This window comes from Dipodomys ordii, unplaced genomic scaffold, assembly GCF_000151885.1.
Source record: "Dipodomys ordii isolate 6190 unplaced genomic scaffold, Dord_2.0 Scaffold84, whole genome shotgun sequence".
NCBI lineage: Eukaryota > Metazoa > Chordata > Mammalia > Rodentia > Heteromyidae > Dipodomys > Dipodomys ordii.
This window is the reverse complement of record NW_012267300.1, coordinates 2687745-2710056: the sequence shown is the minus strand read 5'-3', so window position 1 is coordinate 2710056 and position 22312 is coordinate 2687745. Positions and strand designations below refer to the sequence as shown.

Genomic DNA, 22312 nt, shown 5'->3' with positions numbered 1-22312 from the left:
TCATTGCCTGTGAAGCCAGATAAAACTGCTGGAAAGGCTGCAACGCCGGCAAGGTTGGCATGTCCTAATAGCCCTGCGGCTGCTGCAGCAGTTGGTAACACTTCAGCAGTGTTTGCATAAGGAGATCCGGTTGGATTGGAATTTGCCACTGGACCTGTCACATTGGCATAACTGATATTGAGACAGCTGCCACTCTGCGGATCCTCTTGTATCTTCTGGATGATAAGTTCAACAGCTTTTCGGTTTTGTTCAGGTTCTCCACTCACAGTGACAACCCTCTCTTGCAAGTTGATCCCATCAGGTTTCTGGGAAAGCTGCACCCAAGCCCCTGACTGCTCCATTATAGCCTTCACAGTAGCACCTCCCTTCCCTATTATCAGACCTGCTGTGCTGTTGGGAACTATAATCTTTACCTGTAATTAAAAAAAATATGTATAAATAATACTTCTGCTTTGCGCACACACATTATATTATTTTGCTATCCTAGAGAAGTAAAATACCAAATTGAAAATTAGTTCAAACAATTTTTATGAACAATAGAAATATCACAACTTTAAAGTGACTTTGATCTTATTTTAATAAGACTACTTCACACAATTAGAATCTTTGAAGGAAAAAGTAAACTTTCAAGTCAAAATTATTAAAGAACAATTTACTTGAATCTGTGCATTTTCCAGTAGAATTTATAAGAAGTCAGCATTTTAATAGGGAGGGAATCATAATAATGCATCAATGGTAATATATTTATATTGCTCAAAAATCAGTTGACCCTTCATCTATGTCTTTAAAATGTTTGCTATAAAAGACATGCATGCAGAGAGTGCAAAGTATAAAAGCAAAGTTCACAAACATAACAGTGGGAAAGTTCCAGCTTGAATCCCTTCAAAACATTATTTTAATGTTCCTTATTACCTAATAATTTTTGGATTATTCACAAATCCCTTACTTGTTTCATGATTATTTTTGGAGATGAAAATCAATAAAATTATTAGTAATACTTTAGCTTTTCAATGAAACATATACATATTTAACTTTAAAAATTAAATGCATTTGTAAATAATGATTTTAAATGTTTTAATGATTCTGATAAGTTATTTGAGAATGATATTACCTGGATGTCTTATCTATATCTGTAAAATGTAAAGTCACTATTGTACTGAGGCAGAATACTTTATGGTATACATAGCTATATTTAAAACAATAGCCTTTACTACCACATTGCCAAAGGAAAATGAAAAAAAAACTAATTACGTGAATATTTACAACATCCAATATGATCATATGAATTAAAAGCATGTTTGATAGTTTAAATTGAATATATAAATAAGCCACAAAAGTTGGCATTTTTATTTAGTTAATCACAGTAAAATACTATTAAGAAAAGTATACACTGGTGTGGTATTTTGTCACCCCTAAAACTATGAATGATAGGTATTAACATTTAAGACTATATTACAGTAGCATAGAGATTTATATAAGTACATGGATAGGTAGGTGCCTGCTGTGCCAAGGACAGAGCATTGAAGTACTTGCTTCTCTTACTACAGAAAATGGACAAGCTGAAATCATCTGTCAGAATTTGAACAGGAAACTTAGTTGTTCAGTTGAGATATTCTGTATTTATTAGTTTCTAGCAAAAATCACTAATGCCATGCTTAAAACACAGATTTTTGATAGGAACGTTTTAAGAAAATACAGTTATACATTTTGTTTTTGAAGACAGTAGGCAGTATACATATTAATCCAAATTATAGAGTGAGTCTCTTCATGAATAGATTTCTACACTGTACACACAGGCACATATTCCTCTTCTACTGTACAAAAATTATAGTCATGGTAGAAATTTGTTTTATTCAATTTGTTATAAAATAATTTTAATCTATAAAATAATATGAAATTTCTAAAAGCATTTTTAAGAATGTTAAATATATTTCTTATATATGTATATATTTCTGAGTTTTATAAAATTAATTTTTACTTTTATTTTCGCCAATCCTGGGGCTTGAACTCAGCACTTGTGCATTGTTCCTGAGCCTCTTAGTGCTGAAGGCTAGTTCTTTCCCATTTGAGCCACACTGCCACTTTAGACTTTTTCTGAGTATTTATTGAAGAGTCACATGGACTTTTCTGGTGGGGCTGGCTTTGAATCACAATCCTAAGATCTCAGCCTCCTAAGTAGCTAGGATTACAGGCATGAGCCATCAGCATCCAGCTAAGTATTTGTTTTTAACATTTGTTAATTTTGCTTGATTATAAACTTCTTTTGTATAGGAAATTATTTGCCTAGGAAATGTTGTTATTAGGAAGTTAAAACATGATTACATCTTACCTAATTATCAAATTGAACAAGAACCATCTTTAAATTTTACCCTATGCAATTATTGTGAAAATTTACTTTTAAGTATTTAATATCTAAAAGTTAAATATTGTTTTTCTGCAAGTAAGCATTTATTCTCAAAATTGTAAGTTCTGTAATAAAAGAATATTGAAAACATTTATGAAATGGCAAATTATAGTATTTTAACATAATTTTATGAAGAAAACAACAATCAACCATGTCTTTCCAAAGACCTATTTTAAAATTGTATTAATTTTAAATTATCAATGTTGTTTTGTTCAATAACAACTCAAGAATAGAACAGAATGAAGTTGGGGCTACAAGAACTATTCTACAGGTCTTCTGTTAAAGGAAACTCAAATACAAATAGTTTTATAAGATGTACTGTTTGAAATAGGTAAATATATTAATTTCTACTATACTGAACATTAATCTCACATTATATTTACTATAACCACATGTTTTATTTCTTTAACTATAACTAGTATTTATAAGAACAAATTTGAGTATGGAACACTAACTTATGTTCCAAAACATTACATTCCCTCTAATCATTCTTTCCTTTTCAGACATTGTTCAGACATATTGTATTGGCTTATAAATGTAAATACCTTCCAAATAATATGCATCTTTGCAAACTGGAGCATTAATTTTATCATCATATAAATATATATTCATGAATATAGTACTATTCTCTGGGATTTAGTTTTAACCATACATTTTATGCAAAAAATGTCCACTATACTGATTCACTTATTAAATATTACTGTTGTCCTAAATTTTACTGACAGGATTGACTTCTTCACAAATAACAACAGTTTTGTCATAATTAAAAGCAGACATTGTTTGCACCTTAATATTTATAGCATGTAAAATTTTCTCTTAGGTAATAATAGGCAACTCTGTGTAAGATTATTGATCTTAGAAGATTAAAGGAAACAAATATAAAAAGCGTTTAAATTCTACATTTAAGAAATATGTATAATAGACTAACCAAGAAATATCTCACCCTATTTTTTTTCCTGTCCTGAGGCTTGAACTCTGGGCCTGGGCACTGTCCCTGTGCTTCTTTTGTTCAAGGCTAGTAATCTACCACTTGAGCCACAGCACCACTTCTGGCTTTTTCTGAGTAGTTTACTGGAGAAAAGAGTTCATGGAGTTTCTCTCCCAGGTGGTTGGTTCTGGGCTAAATCCCAGCCCCTAAATTTTATTTTTCATAAATGACATGAAAATCCTTTGACTTGTCCTGTTCTCCTGATGATCTAAAAAGATACATCTAATTACTTATACAATAATAACCTACTAAGGACATAGACACCTAACAGATATGATAAGTTGAAACTAGAGGTAAGAATTCATTTGTACAATACCACAAAAGCATCTTTTTTTTTTTTAAAGTCAGGCCAGAGTTAAAGAGACATCATTGTGGAAGGTCAGACATCACTCAAACTGAACACTGGTAAAAAATAGAAAAGAAGTATGAAGAGATGACTTACTTAAATAATAGTAAGTTTAAGGTAAACAACCTTTATTTAAAAAATTTCTAAGACTTGTACTTGTTATGCAAGATAAGCATTAGATAAGTTAGTGATAGATTAATATTACAGATTTACTCTCCCTTATCTAAAATGCTGGGGTCACAAGTTTTGCATATTTAGCTATTTATTTTTATTTTTGTTATTATAATGTGATAAAGAAGGATTAAAGTTACGTATGGTTTTTTTTTCAGCTTTGGAACATTTAAGCATGTATAAGATACTATGGGATAAGTCCTGAGTACACATTTATTTAAACCACATACACATTTTATATAACACATGTGGTAGGTGGCAATCAAAATAGATAATAAATATTATGAAAATAGAATGGGTACAATCTCTCCCTTCACAATTATAAAATCACAGTGAATTAGTTCCTATCTTAATGTTCATATTTAATCAGATCTATCAATATTAATACCTTCCCTATTGATGGTCTTAATACTTTTCAAGATATTCCCATAGAAGCTTTACCTTTTGTTACTGGAGAAAATGTTTAAATATTTGTACAAAAAATTTTAATTCAACATGTCAATTTATACATACAATGTATCTTAATCAGTGTCAGAACTCTCAGAACCAACATGATGCCTCAAGTGGAGGGAAGAGCCTAACTGGAAATAAAGCTAATTTAGACAAAAAAGAGACTTCAGAATTGATAGAATTTCTGATTGACTTTTTGGCATCTGAATCTAAAGCCAATATAGTCAGTAAGACTTCCCATGTTGTTTTAACTCTGAAACTATGATTTATAATTGGCTAAATTATGCTCATATCATGTTCTGATTCATTTATCAAACATACTGATATTATGTCAAATTGTGAGTGTGTGTGTGCATGCATGCATGTGCGTGTGCATGCCTGTATGTGCACCTGTCCTGAGTCTTGAACTCAGGGCCTGGGCACTGTCCCTGAGCTTTTGTGCTCAAGGTTAGCACTTTACCCCTTGAACTATACCTTTACTTCTGGCTTTTCTTTCTTTTGAGGGAAATGGGTAGTTCATTAAGGACAAGAATGTCACAGACTTTCTGAACTGGCTTCAAATGGTGATCCCTAGATTTGAGCTTCCTGAGTAGGCTAAGATTATGGGTGTGAGACATGGGCAAACAGTTTATTTCAATTTAATCCATAATAAGCAGGATTAAGTTACCTTTTACCATGATACTCTAATAATATAACAGGATGAACAACTTTCAAATTGCTTTTTGATGGTAGTTATGCACATTTAACAGTGTTTAATGAAGATGCATATTTTAGTATGATGTACATTTAGTAGTTGATCTCAGCAAATTACAAGTTTTCTTCTCTTAAATTAAGACTTTATCCAGCAGTTCTTCTACTAATCTGCTTCATCCACTTACACTTGATAACCAAATGAAAGGCAGAGTAGTTTTCACAGTAATGTATATTCTCATAAATATCATGCTATCTTTGTTCATGTTTTAACCCTCTACTCATCACCACCTCAGATTTAAAGTGGAGAGTGACCTGTGATGTTTGTTGTTATATAGATGTCTACAATTTATATCATGTTACTTTTTTGTTGCTTCAAATGTTTCTTACTCAATTTTGCTTCCTAATATTTTAAGTACAAAGTAGTATGAAAGCATGAATATGAATATAGAACTTGCAGTTAATAGATATGGAGCCTCTCCTGACTCTATGTGATCGTTGTCACACTATTGGTTTATCACCTATACCTGAAATCCTATGTCTTATATGCAGTTTAACTGTAGTGTACTTGTAAAAACATCCTTTCCCTCAAATCAGAAGTGTCAAGGATCCCCCCATTGTTATGATTTTGCTATGCTGAGTTTATTGTAACAGATAATTACCTTTCTTACAAAATGTTATTTTCATGAAAGCCAGTATTTTAACTTTCATTTCTTATTTGTACCTGCTTTAAGTTTCTCAAGTATTCAAAAATAAAAATAAAAAATGATTTCTAAAGCCAGGTACCAAGGGCCCAATCTGTAATCCTAGCTACTCAGGAGGTTGAGATTTGAGGATCACAGTTTGAAGCCAGCCTGGGCAGGAAAGTTCATGAGACTTATTGCCAATAAAATACCAAAAAAGTTGGAGGTAGAGAAGGAGTTCAAATGGTAGAGTGCCAGATTAGAGCAAAAAAACCTCAGGTACAGTGCTCAGGGCTTGAGTTCAGTCCCAGAACACATGTGCATGTTCACGTGCATACACACACACACACACAAACACACACATACACACACACACACATTTTATAAAACTAAGAAAATTATTTGAAAGTTATAAAGGTATGTGTCTGCAAAATATGAGTTTGGGTTCTTAAAACAACAATAAACTCCATTATCATTCCTAATCACTAAAATTTCAGTTACATTACAAATATACTGCAGTATATAAATGTGCTGCTTTTTAAAATTTAAATGTGCTTGTAACCTTAAACCAAAATCCATATCACTCAATGATTAATGGTCATTCAAAAATTAAGTAACATTATATGAATGAAGTAACTATATATATATATATATATATATATATATATATACACTACAGTAACATAATAATGAATGACTAAATATAAACTATCTGCTTACTTCGTAATTTTTCATGGTGTATTTGTTTCCTTATTAAACTTGTAGAAAGGCTACTTACATCATAAAAATGGGTCCAGATTAATGCTAAAGGTCTAGAATGCAAATATGTTCATGTTTATTTGATTAAATGGTGAAATCTATCCAGTATTAAAATAGGTCAAGTGACAGCACCTACCATAGTAACATAACTATTATGACAAATTCCCATTCTTTGTTTTGCTTTAAGAAATTGTATTTTTAGCTGAAAACGTATCTGATATGCATGATTAAGCATTTTTAGAAGTTCTGTGGCAATTGATTCTCATTTCACTTCTTATTCCCGGGGACCTCACTTTATTTTCCCCTCTGGTTCTATGATAGAGAATGACAGGCACAATACTTTGTTTTATGCATCTTTGGAAGAAGACAGAAAATGAATAATAATCCCACAAAGTTTCTAAAGGCAAAAAAAGTTTTATGTGTTTATAGTTTGACTTAACATATTATTTCACTTTACCTTTGATGCACTGCTCAAAAGATTATTTGGTGAATGCTACATATTTTAAAGAAACACTGCATTCTATCTCAGGGAGGGATATACTTAGAAATGTGAATTACAGGGCAAACTATGCTGTCTTGGTAGAAAGAGAAGCACATTAAGCCATTTCAATTTTGTTGAGAAGATAAGCATACTAGGTACAGGCAAATAAAAATAGAAAATTACTAGAACCAAGTGACTTAAAAATGCACTTTAGTTATAAATATCATGTCTATTATTTAATAATGAAAATTTAGAATGCAATCTCAATGATTACAAGGTCTGATTGAGGTTATATGTGTATGTACACATATTTATTATATATGTACATATATTTATTATGCTGTTATTTTATTTTGGGGGGTATTGGGGTTTGAGCTAATAGCTTCAAGTTTTCTGTTTTGACTGCTTGTGCTCAGCTAGTGCACTAACACTTGAGCCATGTCTCTAACCATACATTGAGGTTATATTTATGGAAGGCCTTTCACCACTACTGTGCCAAAATACAAAATTCTGAGAATATTACGATTTGCTAAATAAATAAATATACTGGGGTTTGAACTTGCTAGGAAGGGTCTATAACTTGGAGCCATGCTTCTGGTTCCCATAATTATTTCAAGTCATATCAGCTTATACTTTTAGAGTTCATTCTAAGTAGTGAGAGTTTAACTACTTTTAATATATTTTTATATGACAGCTAAGATTTTTCAATTTAATATTACATTTAAATGCAAAAAAATACCTAGAACATAAAAGTCAGCAGCTGTGATAAATGAAGCAGATGGTGGGGAAAAAAAGGGTGCAAGGAATTCTAATTTGGACACTTTTACCTCTGAAGTGCCTACATTTACTCAAATATATATGCCATTAGATGAGGGATTATAGAAATCAGAAGTCCTGTAGGACTTAACAGAAAAAGAGTATGCTAAGCCATAGAATAAGTACTAAATTTCTAAAATAATAAAACATATTTAAAGTTGAGCAGCAAAATAGATTATTTAAGAAGACAATAAACAAGGGGATTAAAATGTGTTTCTGTGATACCTTGAAAATCATATCATAGTATTTAAAAAGTTATGAGGTAATCGTAATATTTAATTTGTGCAGTCCTTTGGGAGATTATTCAAAGCATATTTTAGCATCATAGTAATAAGAGAAAGTTTTAAAATTCCTATCAGAATTGCTTATCATTAAAAAGATGAAAATATTACAAATTCTTATATCATTAGTATCTGTTAAGTAAATAAATGTATTTGACCAAAGGCAATTTGAAGACAAAGTAAAATCTTTTCTTTATTAAAAATTTTTTTTTTTGGGTCCAATCGTGGGGCCTGAACTCTGGGCCTGGGCACTGTCCCTCAGCTCTTCAGCTCAAGGCTAGAGCTCTACCACTTGAGCCATAGTACCACTTCTGGCTTTTTTCTTTTTGCTTATGTGGTGCTAAGGAATCAAACCCAGGGCCTCGAGCATGCAAGGCAAGCACTCTACCACTGAGCCACCTTCCCAGCCCCATAAAATATTTTAATATTTTACTTTTTCTGCTCAAAAAGAAAAATAATTGCTAAAGTAAACTGTAGTAAAATGAGCTGCAAGGAGGTAATAAAAAAGAAAAAGTAATAAAGACTAAGTAAATTTTTTAACTCAAAGATTTAAAAAGGAGGAAAAGAAACCAAAGTCAATAGGGTCAGAGTTTATTTATTAATGTACACAGTGAAACAAAGAAACTTAAAAGAATTCATGATATAGTTAGGTACTAAACACCCTAATGTAGAAAATGCAGTCTTAACTGGGAGAGTATTTTAATATTTTTCTATTTTTAAGCATGTTTAAAAGAAATTAAAAATGTCAAAAATGTGTTACTACCCTATTTCTTATTTTACGTATTTTTCACTGTATGTTGTTATGTTTCTACATGAAAAAGTCTCCATGGGCTCAATTTTGACAAAAGAGTTACATAATATGCAAACTGAGATTGCTATCATCTAATGTACACTTATCATAATAAATTTATCATAGATTTCCTGAACATCTCAGAAGACTCTAAGAAATTTTTGCTTATCTTTTCAAATATAGGTTCCTAAACTCATCTAAGAATTATTAATTTTGAATCTCAATAGGTAATTTTCACAAGAAGTCAGAATTGAGAACTTTTCAGAAGGTAAAACAGGTTACATACATTGTTTATTCTTTAATTTAGTATAACTTTTATAGACAAAATCACAATAATCCCCTTGCAGTGAGTGAGTGTATATGCCTTCTTGGCCCCATGTCTCTCTCCAGTGACTCCTGAAACTTTCACTAACTCACATTCTAAAACATGGAAATCAAGGTATCATGTAGTTCAAAGGCACATGCAATGTCAAAATCAGTCAAATCTTCCCATTTCTATTTCTTAAAGCATTAAGTATACTACAATTGAGGTTTCTGTGTTTCCATGTTGTATAACATTATTTTGGCTGACTTATTTTTAAAGCACAAATAAGAGAGACCAATAATATATGAATAACTTTCATATCCATTATCATCTTCATGAGTATAAACATGAAACCGGAACACAAGATGTTATATGACTATTAAAAATAGTCATATGGCTTGGCACCAGTGGCTCATACCTGGCCAATCATGAGTTTGAGATCTAAGGATTGTGGTTTTGAAACCAGCCTGAACAGGAAAGTTCATGAGACTATTTTTAATTAGCTACCAAAAAAGCTGGAAATAGAGCTATGGCTCAAGTGACAGAATGCTAGCCTTGAGCAAAAAGGCTTAAGGACAGTGCTCAGGTCCTAAATTCAAGCCTTAGTACACACAGACACACACACACACACACACACACACACACACACACACAAATGATTATATGTTTGTCAGTTCTTAAATTAATAAAGCATGCTGTAGACCAGTTCACGTGGATCTTATTTATTACTTTTAATAATTTTATCACATAACATTTTGTGCACTATAACATATTCAGGTACTTTCTGTGAGAACTCATTTTCCAAATTCTGATAATATAAAAAATGCTTATTCACATTAACTTTATTCACTTTTGTTTCAGTGTTTTAGTGCATCAAATCTTACAGAACAGATTGTAAAAGGCTATGATGGCATAGCGCTTCTTATATAAGTATTGTATGAAAATTCTTATTTCCTGAATTCTTGCCAGAATTTTGAGTTCTAAAAACAAACACACATGAATTCTAAGATGTGTGTATATCCAATAAATTCACATGTCTTTTTGTCTATTCGGTAAAATAAGTACAATCTTCTGATGTTGACTCATTTTACCCACATGCTGGTAAGATTAAACATGTCTTTACATACTTACTGGACATTTCTGTATCTAAATCTGCAATTACCTTTGGATTTTCTACTGTATTGCTTTTATTTATTTAATTTTGGTGTTGGTCCTGGAGGTTAAACTCAGAGCCCAGGTACTATTCCTGAGCTGTTTTGCCTAAAGCTAGCATTCTACCATTCCAGCCACAGCTCTACTTTTGGCTTTTGTGGTGTAGTTCTTTGGAGCTAAGAGTCTCATATACTTTCCTTTCTGGACTTGCTTCAAATCATTATTCTCAAATTTTAACCTTCTGTGTAGCTAAGATTCCAGGCATGAGCCACTGATGCTTAGTTATTGAATTCTTTTAAAATAGAATTCTAGAAATTCTGTAGTAGAAATCATGTGTGTTCAACATCTTAAAATACCATTACTGGGGCTGGGAAGGTGGCTCAGTGTTAGAGCGCTTGCCTTGCATGCCTGAGACCCTGGGTTCGATTCCTCAGCACCACATAAGCAAAAAGAAAAAAGCCAGAAGTGGCATTGTGGCTCAAGAGGTAGAGCGCTAGCCTTGAGCTGAAGAGCTGAGGGACAGCACCCAGGCCCAGGCCCAGGGTTCAGGCCCCATGACTGGACCCCCCAAAAATTAATTAAAATACCATTACTGTTTGCTTACTAATAGTTATTCTTGTATACTAAAAATAATTATTTCTATATTCAAGTAAGGTGATTCTTTAGTTTTAGATTGTATTTCTACTTAAGAAAGCCAGTTTCAATTTTAATTTCACATGTAATTTCATTAAACAGCTATAATTTTAACCATGAATGCACTTCACCTTGTGTACATTTTTTCAGATGGATTAAGTTTATTTTCAGATGAACTGTAAACTGTATCAGCACCATATACTACATCTTCTACACTTCATTATAATGATACTTAGGTGTCCTGAACTAGACAGTGTTCTAAATATTCTCACATACAGGTTTATTTAAAATTGTGACAACTCTACAAAGTAGTCACTACTATTATATGAAATTCCTGCATAGCAAAATTAAAGATGTCCTTAAACTAGATGACTAGGATGTGGCAAATATTTAATTAGTAGCCAGAATTTATGGTTTCAGATCCCACTACTAATCCTCAAGTTACACTATTCTCCTTGTCACACATTAAGTTCCACATATGCTTGGATATATTTGGAAATCTTTACTGGTTTTCACTGACAATAATATCTGTTCTTGTTAATATCATATTACTTTCAGCATAAGCATTTTATTCTAAACTTTAATGCTACATGAAAAGTTACTTCTCACAAGAAGATTGATTTCTTAGTAATTTTCTAATAGTCCTTTCATGATTTATTTATTATTTATTTTTGTCTTTGTGCCAATTCTGGAGCTTCAACTAAGGGTGTGGACGTTGTCCCTGAGTTTTTTGCTAAAAGATAGTATTCAATCATTTGAGCCACAGCTCCACTAACAGCTTTTTGATGGTTAATCAGAGATAAGTCTTATGGAATTTCCTGTCCAGGTTGGAATCAAACCATGATCCTAAGCATTTAGCCTCCTGAGTAGCTAGGATTACAGGCATAAGCCATCAGCATCCAGCTGAAATGTTTTTTAACATGAATATGAAAATAATTTTTCAATTTTTATATCAGAATTTAATAAAAACAAATTTGTTTTAAAATAATTGATATTTTTATATTAAACCCGATCTTCCAAAATTATATAACTCTATCCATTTGGAAAGAATATGATCCTTATATGATGTCCTTATATTCAAGTCCTATTTCTTTTTCCCTTTTTGGTATTGGTAGAACTGGGAGCAGTTCCTAAAATTTTTCACTTAAGGCTCACTTTTGCTCCTCTCAGCTTTTTGCTGGTTAACTGGAGATAAGAGTCTCAACGGCTTTTCTGCCCAGGCTGCCTTTGAACTCTGCCTTTGAACTCTGATTTTCATATCCCAGCTTCCTGAGTAGTTAGGGTTACAAGGCACCGAGCCACCAGTGCTTATATTCTTTTAATATGGAATATGTGTTCCTATGATTCAGTTTATTGTTAGGTGCCTTTGAAGACTTTTGGGGGGGCTATGTTATGCATAAAGCTACAAAACAATGTTCACAAATGAGCAATTTCCTAAGTCTCAGCCCAATGCTTCTCTCTCTCATGTAAACAGCTACTACTCATACATATATGCTGAAGAAAATAAAATTAATTTTCATATTTTTGGAGAACTATGATATTCACTTAAAACAAAAGCCGGGTTATTTTGGCAAATGTACTCTGAGTATTGTAAGGAGTATAATAGATGTCTAGGAAAGAAGGGTAAGTTTCAATTTTAGGGAATATCTGTACAAAATCTCACTTGAAGGATTGTAAATCATACAGAATACGTAAGTATTTCTATCTAACACTGTCACTCAACAAATACTTTTTTGAGAGCCCATTACGTTTATGGCTAATATTTTAGATACAACATCAATAAGAAAGAAAAATTATGCTGGGCACGTTTGGCTCACACCTGTGATCCTAGCTACTTAGGAGATTGAGCTCTGAGGATTGTGGTTCAAAACCAGACCAGGCAGGAAAGTCTGTAAGACTTGTATCTCCAATATATTACTCAGAAAAAGATGGAAGTAGCACTGTGGCTCAAGTGGTACAGCACTAGCCTTGACAAAAAAGAAGCTTAGTGACAGTGCCCAGGTTCTGAGTTCAAGCCCTAGGACTGGCAGAGAGAGGGGAGGGGAGAGAGGGAGAGAAGGAGGGAGAGAAGGAGGAAGGGAAGGGGAGAGAGAGGGAGGAGAGGGGGGAGAGATGTGAGGGAAATAATTTTTATTCTTGTGCAACTGAACTTTCTAAGAGAGTAAAACACAATTCCCAGTAAATATTGTAAGAAATATACAGTACTCATGAGCAGTGAGAAATCAAATGTAAAAAGATGGCAAGATAAAGATAATCTGGAATATTGCAAAAGGGAGAATCCAGGTTAGAACATTAAATAAGTGGGTCAGGTAGGTTTCATATGGATAAATTCTGAATAGATTGAAGGAGTTATTGATATGTTAGTCAAATACATGTATGATAAGATTTTAGAAAGAGAGGGGAGAGTGATGGAAAGTGACACAGATCAAGATGTATTTTACACATATATTGACATGCTGAATTGAAACTTTGCACTATCATTTAAAAATAAAAATGAATTTATAAAAACACAACAAAACAAAAACAAAAGAAAAATTTGCAAAGAAAAGTGAGAGCAAATCAAGGAGGTAAGAATGTGTCTAGCGTCTCCATAAGGAACAGAAAAAAATTGAAGTAAGTCAAAGAAATTATTCGAAGAGGTAACATGGAAGGCCAACATTTGTGAATTATCAGATGATATATATACTGGCTTTTATTGGGTAAAACTAAGCTATTTTCAAGTGTAGGTAGAGGAATAAAATCTAATATTTCCAAAGGAACAGGGACAGAGTAGTTTGTGATGTTAAACTTAAGATGCCAATTAAAGCGGAAATGCTGAGAGGAAAACTGAAAATAGTTGGAGGGAGTTTCAGTGATGTCTGGACTTGAGATAAAGGAAAGAAAGCTTTTTGGAACCTAAGCATATAAAAATCTTAAAAAAGTGTTTGAGAAACAATTTCAAATAATTTCAATAAATTTTTTTGTAATAAGCTATACAAGTGAGGTATGTTTCATTAATTCATAGTTACTGTGATTTGAATGCTTTACCTACAAAATTCATGTGCTGGAAATTTAATGCAATACTCTTGAGAGATGATGTCTTTTGGATATGTTTAAGGTCGTGATTAGTTCTGCCCTTATGACTGAATTAATAGTACTATATGAGGTGTTTATGAGAGCATATTCTCTCTCTTCTGCTCTTCTACCACATTGCAACACTGTGTTAGTTCTTTTTTCTTGCCCTCCTTGTGAAGATGCAGCAAGAAAGTCCTCATCAGGTGTTGGCATCTTGATACTGAACTTTTTCAGCTTCTGGATCTGTGAAAAATGTTCTTTAAGTTTCCACCTCAGGTATTGTGCTATAGTACAGAAGCACAGACAAAAGCACGATTAAGCCAGCTTCAAACTGACAACAGAAATTTTGCAGATGTCAATATATAAACGCCAACACATCAGACAAGAAAAACACAGATTTACGAGAAATATAGATTTAGGAAAAGTCTCAAGTATGGGGTGTAGTGGCTCATGTCTGTGGTCTCAGCTTCCTAAGAGGACACAAGTTAGGAGGATTTTGGTTTTATGCTGGCCCTGGAAGACCCTCTTTGAAAAAATAACTGAGCAACAAAGAGTTGGTTGTATGGCCCAGGTTATACAGACCTTGCCTAACAAGCATAAAGTTCCAAATTCAAACCACCGCACCACTAACCAACACCACCAGTAAGAACCACCATAACAAAAAATCTCACATATCAAGACTTGGAGCACTCCAACATTGAGTACATAGGGCTATCAGGATTAAGTAACTGGTATTCTGAAAAGAAGCAACATAGCATGGTACAGGAACAGGAGGAGTAGTATGCTGGAAATCATGTAAAGAAAGTATGGATGATATAAATTATTGAAGCAGTAATCACTGTTGATACATCAAGTAACATGTAGTTTCAAACAAACAGCTGCAATTAGCAGTGTAGACAACACTGATTTATTTGACAAACAGTTGTGGTAGAATAAAGGAGACAAACTCTGAAGTAGGTTTTGGAATAGAAAGAAACTGGAAAACAAAAGTAGAGATAACACTTTCATTCATTTTACTACAAAAGACTAAACAAGGTAGAAGTGACATTGAAGTTTTTGTTGATGAGAATCTACATTAGTGCAGCACTTTGAAAATCAATACAGAAGTTACTATAACAAACCTACAAGTAAAAACACCAAAACTATCATATATGATTCTGTTCTACTCCTCCTTAGCAAATACACAAAAAAATCTAAAAATAGAGATACTTACATATCCATGCTCATTGAAGCACTATTCATAAGACCCAAGTTATAGAATCAGCATAAGTGTCTATATAAATGAACAGTGTGTGTGTGTGTGTATTATGTTAAATTATCCAGCCATGAAAAAAAATCAAAGTATCGTATTTGCAAGAAAATTATTTTAACTGGGTATCATCAAGTTAACAAAATAAGCTAGATTTAGAAAGACAAATATTTCTTAATTTTTCTCAAATGAAGAAACTAAATCTACAAACAAGCAAAAAGATATGAATGTAAAAGGTGGACTATTTTGTAGTAGTAACCAGAGGGAGAGGAATGAGAGGATGACAGGGGTAAATATAATAAAATAATATATATATATATATATATATATATTTACATCTTGGAAAATGTCATAATAAAACACATTATTTAGTAAAATAAAAAAAAGTTTTGTTCAGTCTTTTAAATATGGAACCTGAAAACTCCTGCTGTTTGCCTGCTGTTTGGAATGCTCCCACAGAGAGCAAAACCTTGATAGATAATACCCTTTTCTAAAGGAAAAGCTGAGATTTATTGTAAGTTTGCAATGAATAGGCTTTGATCACAGGAAAACTGCCTGTGGTAATAAGTAGAAAGGCAGTGAGGCCATGCGTTCAAGCACTAGCACTGGAATCAAAAAGAAAAAAAATACAATTTTACTTGCCGTATCTTAATATTTAGTTCACATTTAAAATGCAGTACATAAGAATATCCCATTTAATTATTCATTTAAAACATTTGAAAAAGAATATTATTCATAAAACTATTCGTTTTGTATGTATGTATGTATGTATGTATATATGTATGTATGTTTGTTTGTTCTAGGGTCTGAACTCAGGGCCTGGGAGCTGTTTCTAAGCTTCTTTTGCTCAAGATTAGCTCTACCACTAGAGCCACAGCACCACTTCTGGCTTTTTTTGAGTAGTTTAGTAGAGATAAGAGTCTCACAGACTTTGTTGGCCAGGCTGGCTTTAAATTGCAATCCTCAGATCTTGTCCTCTTGAGTAGTTTGGATTACAGGCATGAGCCACTGGCCTTATTTATTTTTTTATGCCAGTTCTGGGCTTGAACTCATGGCTTGGGTGCTATCCCTGACCTTTTTTTTTTTTTTTTTTTTTTGCAAGGCTAGCTATCACTCTACTACTTGAGCCACAGCTCCATGTCTTTTTTTGGTAGTTAATTGCAGATAGAGTCTCATGAACCTTCTTGCCTTGGACGGCACTGAATTGTGACCCTCAGATCTAAGCCTTCTAAGTAATTTAGGATTACATACCCCACTAGAGGCTCTACACTTTTATTATCTCTGTGGGAAAGTTGGAGCAATGTGATTACTAAGTAAAAAACAATTTAGTATTTCCTTTGAAAATAATTACAGAATAATTTAAGACTGATAAAAGAATACTTCTAAACACTAAACTAAAACATTGTAAAATATAAACTTTTACATAATGACTTTAAATAATTAATTCTGCATTTCCTATGTCAACCCTATCAAGTTCTATTTTTTGTTTCAGATGAGGAATCTGAGGATCAAGGTTACTCAGCCAGGAATGGAACAAGAATGATCATATGTAATTTGGTATCACTTCCAGTGCTGATTTCTAGTTACCATCTTATAAAGCTTTTTATATAATAATCCTTCAATTTTGAAGAAAAAATTATTATTGCACATTACTGTACTTTATGTTAGGAGGCTTGAATGGTAAGAAAGTAAAATTCATGCACTAAACACAACTGTTTAGATAGGAAGGAGTTTTAAAATGTTGGATCTGTAGACCAACCTTAATCTTTGAATTACTTTTATGTTTTTTGGAATGATTGAATATTTATAGTTCACTAATTCTTTAACACATTAGTTTATAACACAAGCTATTCAGGAAAATAGAACTCATAACATAATTTTGATTAAAATACAGATACTGACTGTCATTATTTAATACTGACTTACTGTAGTTCTTGTAGGAAAAGTTTTGATCTACCTTTTTGTGCCAATTCTGGACTTGAACTCAGGGCCTGAGTGCTGTCTCTGAGCTTTTGTGCTTAAGGCTACTTGAGCCACAGCTCTACATCTAACTTTTTTTGGTGGTTGATTAGAGAAAGGACTCACAGACTTTCTTGCCTGGGCTGGCTTAGAACCACAATCTGCAAATTTCAGCCTCCTGAGTGGTTAGAATTACAGCCATGAGCCACTGGCATCTGGCTATACTTTTAATGGAGAAGAGTATTATAAAACGTATATAATGATTGCTAATCTAAAAGAGACATCTCTGGCTTTGAACCATTTTTGTAAGCTATAAACTCAAGACATATTTGTTGAATAGCAGGTAAGAAAAAACTAAATTTAAATCTGTTATAAAAGCTATTTTCTTATATGTCCAAGTTTTAATTATGTAAAGTATAAGATTATTTTATAGAAATATTTTCCTGCCCCAATAATACAGATGTCAGTATAGTGAGACAAAATCAACTAGGAAAATTTATAAGAAGCAACTGTGACCTCTATAATTTAAAGTGAAAATCAACAAGAAAACAAATTCCTTCTCTCTACCACATAAATAGTATCTGCCAGGAAATAATGTAAAAATAATTACAAATAACATAAAGTCAATGTTGATACTTTTCGGTGAATTTTAGTGTTATGTCCTGTTCTTTTAAATCTTGCTTCATGTTATCCAGGAGACATCATCATTCTTCTTCGCATAACAAATATAAGAAAACAGGGTACAAATAACATACATATTTGAGTACAGCTGACAGAATATTAAAATCATCCTCGACTATTTCAAATTAACAAAACCTTATTCGATTTTGGAGAGTTGAACGTAGGGGCAAATACAAAGGAGGAAAATACACAGCAACATAAAAACTTTCGTATACATAATTATATTTTGAAGAACTCATTTTATAACAACGCACATCTTCATAAATCTGTTACATAGAAACAATTAAAATGTTATTTTCTAAGTGGCGGGATTTTAGCTTGATACTTTGGAAAAATCATTAATTTCATTTTTGTTGCTGTTGTGTTGATTTTTCTTGCTTTTCTTTGGAAACAAAACAATGATATAGTGTAAGAGAAACATTAAAAAAGTAATCAAATATTTTTTCCAATGTTTCTATACTATACAATTAAAGCTTATGTGAAAAGGCCAAGAAATATACACTTACATACACTTTTAAGTCCATGTGTACATAATACAAATATGATTCACTATGTATTATTATTTCCTTCAAAGAGAAGTTCTGGGTTGGTCACCAAAGAAATGTACTTTATTAACCAATTAATTAGAGCTAAAATGTGAGAATTATAAAGTACTTTTGTTTGAAGGGAATGACATTTCATAAAGTGCAAATCAAGCTTTTACTGTTGAATAACATACTAAACACTTTGGGGGTTTTGTTTGTTTGTTTTGTTTTGTTCCATGTTATTGTAATATGATTCTATCTGAGGTAGCAATAGAAAGTGAGCAAAATAATCTTGAGAGTCTTCATAAGGTAACATGCTAAATTTAATGTATGTAACAAACATAATTCAAAGTTAATAATTTGTTGGAAAATTAATAAAAATACATTTTAAATCAGCTTTTGTTGTTTGAATGATCCCATAAGGTTTGAATTAGTGGAAAAATGCCAGTAGAAATAAGAAAAAAATATTTCTCACCTAAATGAAACTCAACTCAGACAAAATGAAAATGTGTTTAATTCCTTTAATAGATTAAGCAACATTTACATTTATTAAAAATGACCTGTTAATATTTAGCACCAAGACAATCATCAAATCAAACTAATAAAATTTATTTCTAGTTGCAGTTTGCCACTCTAGCAACGAAAATATTGAAACTCTCTTAAATATTAATAAAATGCCATCTCCAGAGTTATTAAACAATATTAAACTTATTACATGTATCATTTTAGTTAAGATTAGATTACTATGTTTGTCACCAATACTGTTTACATAGGAAGGCATGCCTCCAATATAATTGCATTCACTTTTAAAGATATACCTTTGCTCAGTTTTTAGTAACTGTTTTTTGCCCTTAAGATACCTTTAACTTACATACCAATAATTCTTAGAGGAGATATTGAGGGGGATTAAAATACCAACTCAATAACTAATCATCAGAGCTCCAAAAATGCAATTTTAAGGGAATAATTCAATACTCTAATTAAATCCATATCTGAATATAATCTTGTTAAAATGTACATAAATTCTAATAATTAGTTGATATTTGTTTTTCAAGTTATTTGGAATCGGATTATGGTGTATATATGTGAATGAACGAATAAATCCTTAACCCACCAGTATCTTTTTCTCCAGTTTGCAGGCATCACCCGTGAAAGTATGGAGAAGATGATAGGATGATACTGTACCTGATTAGCTCTGGAGGTGGTCATGGGATCAGATGGAGAGGACTTGGTGGTAGTTGGGGAAGATGGCAATGTCTGGGAACAAAGCAGTTCAGGAGCAAATCAACCTTTACAAGCCTTAAACTGATTATTAAATAAAACAAAACAAAACAAAATGTAACATAAGGAGAACAAAATCCTATGAACAAAGTTTTCTCTTATTCAATTAAAGTTAATGGAATTTAAGATCAATCAGGTAACTAATGCATGTAAATATGCATGCATAAGCATGTAAAAATAAAGTCATGACTTGAAATCATGATGGTGACAGATAAAATTCACATGGGCACTAAAGGTATCCTGACCATATTCATGAATAGTAGCCTCATTTCTTTCCCTCTTGATTTCCTGGGGGAAAAGAGATGTCAAAATAAAATTCCAGAAATCTGATGAGTAAAACTGAAAGAAGGTCATTTACCTATCAATGAATACAGCTGGAGATTTGACAAGGTGGTGAAATGAAGTTTACTTTGGATAAAAGTATCCACCTACTTAATATGTTGAATATCACCAAGAAGTTGATTCCATATGAATTTAGGGTCCATACATAAAAGTAATTAAATTTGCAGTTCAGAGTTCTTAATATCACATTCTCTTCTAAAATATTAATTTTAATTAAGTTAGAGCCCGTCTGAAAATGTAAACATTAACTTCATATTAATAAACACGTAATTAATAGCACTTTAAAAAATAACAAGATATATTTATGCTAAATATATTTATGCTAAATAGTAAATTTAATAAATTTGAAGAGTATAACATTGTTGCCGCTGTTCAAAATAATCACAAAAATATTGAGTCATATTCTTTGTTCACTTCTAAACTCTTGTATAGGCTGTATATAAAACATATTGTAAGCGACCTTATAACTGTTGAACAAATCATTAAGCTATTTCAGAATTTTTTTGTCTATTAGAGCAACCTTAAGCTATATGTGATGTTAAGAGTTTTTAAAAGTTGTAAAGAGTTTTAAAAAGTGTCCATTTGTTCACTTAGCCAACCAACATTGCTTAAGTGGTATCTTTAGTAGATAATATTTACTAAGCAAAATGGGGTAGGATTTCATAGTATAGAGATAAGTCTCCATTATGATTTTCTTGATAGATATACATCACAATCACTTACATATGAGCAAAAGCATAACTTTAAAGGTTCAGCAGTGTAAAGAAAAGCAGATAAAATCACCAGAAGTCATATTTTGCATTTAAGATCTGAACAGAAAAAAAGTATATGAGTAAAGGAAAGGATAAGAAATAGAAAAGCTTCTGGTTAAGATGCTGCCCTCTAGTAAATGAGATTGGTTCTTATTTTATTGGATCTTTTTATGTTACTTCCTCAAAAATATTCCTTATCCTACTTAAATTCAAATTTAAGATAGGCTGAAGAAAACTAGATTGAATGGTGAGTAAAACCAAGATGTTTCTCAATCATACAAAAATAAGAGAGAGTCTAAAGTCAGATGTGAATCTACATTTCTTTAAGTGCTACAAATCCCTTATCTTCTATTTTGGCTCTTTGTAATTAATTCTTGCTATTTCTCCAGAAAGACCATATTTTCAGTTATTAAAATTGTATTAACATATTCTTTTATGTGCAGTAAATACTATGTTGGAGCACATGTGAATAACTTCATTCTTCTAAATGTTATATTTTCCTACCTCTGACTTAATGCTATTTTACAAAATTCTGAAAGCATTCAACATTTTAAAAAGTCTGTCCCACAGTGGTCTCAGATTAATAATGAAGTTGTTGACTAAAATGTGTTAACTAGAGACTCTTTCAGTATAGACAGGAACCAAGGACCATTAACCCACACAAGCCCAAGATGCTAGTTGCATAGGGCTTTTCTATTTGCATCAGAATAGAAACCAACATGGAATTGCTACAGGGCAATTGTGATAGCCCCCTTGTCCTGGAAACACATTCATAATGAAATCATTAAGTACAGCAAAGAACAGCAAATACCGTGCTATCAAGTGGTTCAAAATTTGTGGTAACTTGTATTAAGGTGATTTGTTAAACACATCATTAATTTTCTTTTTTCTTTTCATATAAAGGAGGTATGAAGCATGTATTAATAACTGAACTTGTATTCATCTAAATTGTACTTAATAATCCTGATCCTTTTTGGAACCCCAAAAATAAAAAAATTAAAACTTCAAGAATATATTGATATATTTTGATAATTAAATGTTTGCTTATTAAATATTATAATCAGGTAATAAGTGAGATTTTAGTATTTTCAATAAACAAGTGAAAATTATATGTTTGTGCATCAAAGGACAAGACTGTTTAAATGTCACAGTAAATTATTTTCTTGGTTGAATTTCTAAATTAGTTTTTAAATAAAGATGTGACAGTCTGTTAGCTATTTTTATATAGATGACCTTTAAACATAAAAAGTAAGTGCCTTTAACAAATTTAATTTTAACAATGAATATATTTTCGTCTCAGCTGATCTTTTTAAATACTAGGAGAAAAACTTGTTCTTATAAATGTATAAACAGAAGTATATTATAGAAATAGTTTCAGATTAAAAGTTTCTATTCATTAGACTGACAGAACAGTGGTATTGATTGTTTTTAACCACACAAAAATGTATCAAAAAAACTCTAAGAAATATTTCAATGTACAATATAAATGTACAAAGCTTGAATCTTTAATATTTTGTCAGCA

General features: G+C 31.9%; 1 protein-coding gene across 3 annotated transcripts in view; it reads right to left on the bottom strand.

Annotated features, from left to right (window-relative positions):
- Nova1 (neuro-oncological ventral antigen 1) overlaps positions 1-22312 on the bottom strand; it is a 145308-nt gene that overhangs the window by 5780 nt on the left and 117216 nt on the right. The window contains exons 4-5 of one of the 3 annotated variants that reach the window (XM_013025350.1): positions 19601-19672; positions 1-413 (exon numbers count right to left, since the gene is read on the bottom strand). The exon at positions 1-413 is cut by the window's left edge and continues 5780 nt beyond it. In XM_013025350.1, coding sequence (XP_012880804.1) covers positions 1-413; positions 19601-19672 — 485 coding nt within the window. Of the gene's footprint in view, positions 414-17875; positions 17920-19600; positions 19673-22312 lie in introns of those variants that run through there. The other 2 variants (XM_013025352.1, XM_013025351.1) reach the window with 2 other exon arrangements.